This window comes from Atta colombica, unplaced genomic scaffold (genome assembly GCF_001594045.1).
Source record: "Atta colombica isolate Treedump-2 unplaced genomic scaffold, Acol1.0 scaffold89, whole genome shotgun sequence".
NCBI classification, from domain to species: Eukaryota; Metazoa; Arthropoda; class Insecta; order Hymenoptera; family Formicidae; genus Atta; species Atta colombica.
In genome coordinates, this window is record NW_017259582.1 from 719,197 (window position 1) to 722,901 (window position 3,705).

The 3,705-nt window shown below is 32.8% G+C and overlaps 1 protein-coding gene across 3 annotated transcripts in view; it reads right to left on the reverse strand.

Annotated features, from left to right (window-relative positions):
* Window positions 1–6: 6 nt before the first annotated feature.
* LOC108693207 (N-acetylglucosamine-1-phosphotransferase subunits alpha/beta) overlaps window positions 7–3,705 on the reverse strand; it is a 7,286-nt gene continuing 3,587 nt past the window's right edge. For 2 of the 3 annotated variants that reach the window (XM_018202025.1, XM_018202024.1), the window contains exons 5-7: window positions 3,455–3,626; window positions 3,179–3,366; window positions 7–499 (exon numbers count right to left, since the gene is read on the reverse strand). In XM_018202025.1, the coding sequence (XP_018057514.1) occupies window positions 190–499; window positions 3,179–3,366; window positions 3,455–3,626 (670 nt within the window). In that variant the 3' untranslated portion in view covers window positions 7–189. The remainder of the gene's footprint in view (window positions 500–3,178; window positions 3,367–3,454; window positions 3,627–3,705) is intronic. The other variant, XM_018202026.1, reaches the window with a different exon arrangement.

Genomic DNA, 3,705 nt, shown 5'->3' on the forward strand with positions numbered 1-3,705 from the left:
AACTTTAGAAAATGAATCAAAAAATTTTCAACAGACAGATCTTCCGAATATAGACGAATGTTCTTAAATTTATTTATATTTCATAAATTACTTATGTATAAATCAACATTACGTATTATATTGATGATTAACATTATTAGTTTCATTGTATAAGTCTATACATATTAATAATTTAGAATTAATATTGATTCACACAAGAAACGTAGACAATTCTCGAGTTCTGCACAATCTACGCATATGATGATAGAGTACGTGATAGAATGTAAGCATAAGGAGCAACGCTAGAAGGCACAGTAATAAGTTTCTAGCTTTAGCACGACTCGTTCTCCATTCAAGAAGTTTGTGTAGATGGGAGAAACGATTTCGATATTGCGACGGTAATTCAAAAGTACTTCGTAGCGGATACAGCGAACGATAAAAATCGTTTAACAAAGCGCGAACAATTTCATTCTCAGAACGTCTAATAGGGTCCATATCATCGTTCAAACAGATAAACTTCCTGAAAAAATTAATATATATTATGTAAATCGTTCCTATATATGTTCCTATATATGTTCCTATTTAAGAGTATTTAAGAGAAATAGAAAAAAAGAAAGATATAATATATAGCAGGACTGTCCAAAACTCGGTTCGTGAGTCAAAACGTTTCCATCTCTCCACCGTGTCGTCTCGGTGGAAAATAAAGTAAAAATGGAAACAATGAAAAGTACAGATAATAGAAAACAGGGAATAATGAGCGTTTGACCAGAGCTTCGAGATATAAATTCGATATACAGGGTGTACCAAAAGTTTGGATACACCCAAATATCTCATAAACGATGCATTTTAGAAAAAAATATTTCTTACAAAAATTCTAAGATTTAAAAAAATGCATTCAATAATAGTAATTATTTAATCTAGGATGGCGTTGTCAAGATCAGGTCAAAGTCAACATGAATTTTTTAAATGGAATCATCCCCCTTTTTCATTACATTTCTTATAGCTTATCTTGAGAGCTTTCCAAAAAAACACTATAATTCATTTTAAGTACTTGTGAGTTATAAATATTGCCAACATTAGCATTACGCAAGGTGTTCACCGACGGCGAACCCTATATGACCCTATATGAATTATACTAAAAAAAATCACTACAAACGTTCATGAAAAATTGTTCTTAGTTGCCTGTTCCACACAATTTTTTGATGCATTGGATTTCCATTGCCTATAATAATGTTAACAATAATAATGAGAAAACATCAAAAATAATTAGAGATAATTTTCGCATTGTTTGTTTTAGAAAAAATCAAATTTGGAGAAATGTAAACAAAATTATTCATACATAATTATGTATAATTTTATATAATTATATATGGACAATTGTTTTACATTTCCCCAAATTTAATTTTTTTTGTCTCAGAAGAGGAAGAGAATTCTGATACATTAAACTGCTGTTGGTACTTCTGCGAGTTAATCGTCGATTAATTTAACCAGAAGTCTGTGAAAGAGGCCTATCTGTAATCAGTAACTGTTTTTTTATTTTGCCTCTGTCCGTGACACTCATAATGATGCTATAATTCAATGCCAATCTTTTTCAAATTTCCTTGTTTTTTATTATAGAAAATATGAATTTCTTTTTATACTATATTCTCATATAGTATAAAAGTGCACTAATATTGCTGCAACATACTGTAACTGCATACTGACGTTTGTAGACAGATCTGAATTTGGACGAAGCGCTGCTAATCTAGCTTTTGTTAATTACGCTTTCTCACTCTGAGACAAAGAGATAGAAGCGTTTTGATTCATAACACGAGTCGTTTTGTACAGACCTGATATATATATATTGGGGGTGGAGAATGGATCAAAGGGAACAAAAAATTCTTATACTATTTTGAGGTACTCGCTATAGTTTTCGAATTAGAAAAGGAAATTTCTAAGTCAATATGCGATTAAGCCGCGCCGCGCGAATTCGTAGGACGGCACTCGAGCGGCGGCGGCGCGCAGGGAGAAGGAAGTAGCGCTTCGTTACCTAGCACAGCCTGGCATGGCGGTTCTATGTGTTTCGCCGCATCGCGCCTACATTATCCAAAAATGTTATTTTAGCTTTTCCTTATACATTTCTTACCATTATAAATCGCGTTATTTAGCACGATTAATACGTTTTAACACAATTATAGATATGTTAAGCGATGTAATTAATTAGAGCATATGCTGATCGTCGCGATACCTTTCCGCTTGCTTTATTATACGATGTTTCTATTTAATTACGCTTCGAGACACATTTCGTCGCGTCGTTTTATGCTATATTTAGTCGAAGTTTTATTTTTTGACATGTTAATGCATGTACACTGAAATTATAGTATAAGCTCGCGTAGATAGTCGCTACATTGTAAATCCAGATATATTATTTCATGTACAATAACGCATTTGACTGAGGTTTTTTTCACATGTTTCTTACCATTTAACAAGTTTAATTATACATCATTAGAAACGTTATCTTAAATTTTATTAATCTTTAATATTCACTGATGAATAACATTTAAATTTTCTGTCACTAAAAGATTATTTATGTATACGTTAATGAGATGTTTAAGTTTGTAGTAACTGAAAACTGAAATGTATTGAAAAACACTAATTGAAAATTGAGTGTTTTAGTTTATTTTCATTAAACTATCCAACAAATTTAATGCCTATATTCATTACATTAAAAAAAATCTGTAACTTACAAGGAAAAGGATCCAACTGCTGCTCTCCGATTTTAATGAGCAATATGTTATAGATAATAATAATTTTTTATAATAAAAGTATTTAATCGTGCTAAATAACGTGATTTATAATAATAAGAAATATATAAGGAAAACTTCAGCTAAAATAACATTTTTGGATAATGTAGGCGCGATGCGGCGAAACACATAGAACCGCCATGCTAGGATGTGCTAGGCAACGAAGCGCTACTTCCTTCTCCCTGCGCGCCGTCGCCGTCGCTGCTCGAGTGGGTCGTCCTACGAATTCGCGCGGCGCGGCTTAATCGCATATTGGCTTAGACATTTCCTTTTCTAATTTGAAAATTATAACGAGTATCTCAAAATAGTATAAGAATTTTTTGTTCCCTTTGATCCATTCTCCACCTCCAATGTGGCTCGTACCCATCTTATGAGACACTCTGTATATATATAATAGATATGAAAGAGACACGTACTTGGGATCTCTCCGAATTTCATCAAGCAATTGTACCGTTAAGGAAACATTGCTGGTCAACATCTCGAAAATTTCATTTTTACCGGTTTTTATTATTTCATGCGGATACCGGCTACTTTTGCCGAATTTTGATTGCATCTTTCTAAAAACTGTTTCACAGTTCAATATCAATTCTTTAGAAACTACTGGCTGTGAACAATAAAACAAAGGATTGCAATGTTTTAGTCGTTATTACATCAAATATTAAGTACGTTAAATGAGTGCAATTCGTACTTACGAGAGTAGAATCTAGATATCTTTCTCCTGGTGGAATCTCAACAATTTTTGATAGATTCATGCGATGTGAACAATTTATTATCTCACTTTCGAATTCCATAACTAAATTATAATCGAGCGGTAATGGATATAATCTCGATAAAAGCGTCCTTATTTCTCTGTCCGACCAAGTTCTAAAAACATCGATTGATTTGTGTGTGTGTGTGTGTGTGTGTGTGTGTGTGTGTGTGTGTGTGTGTGTGTGTGTGTGTG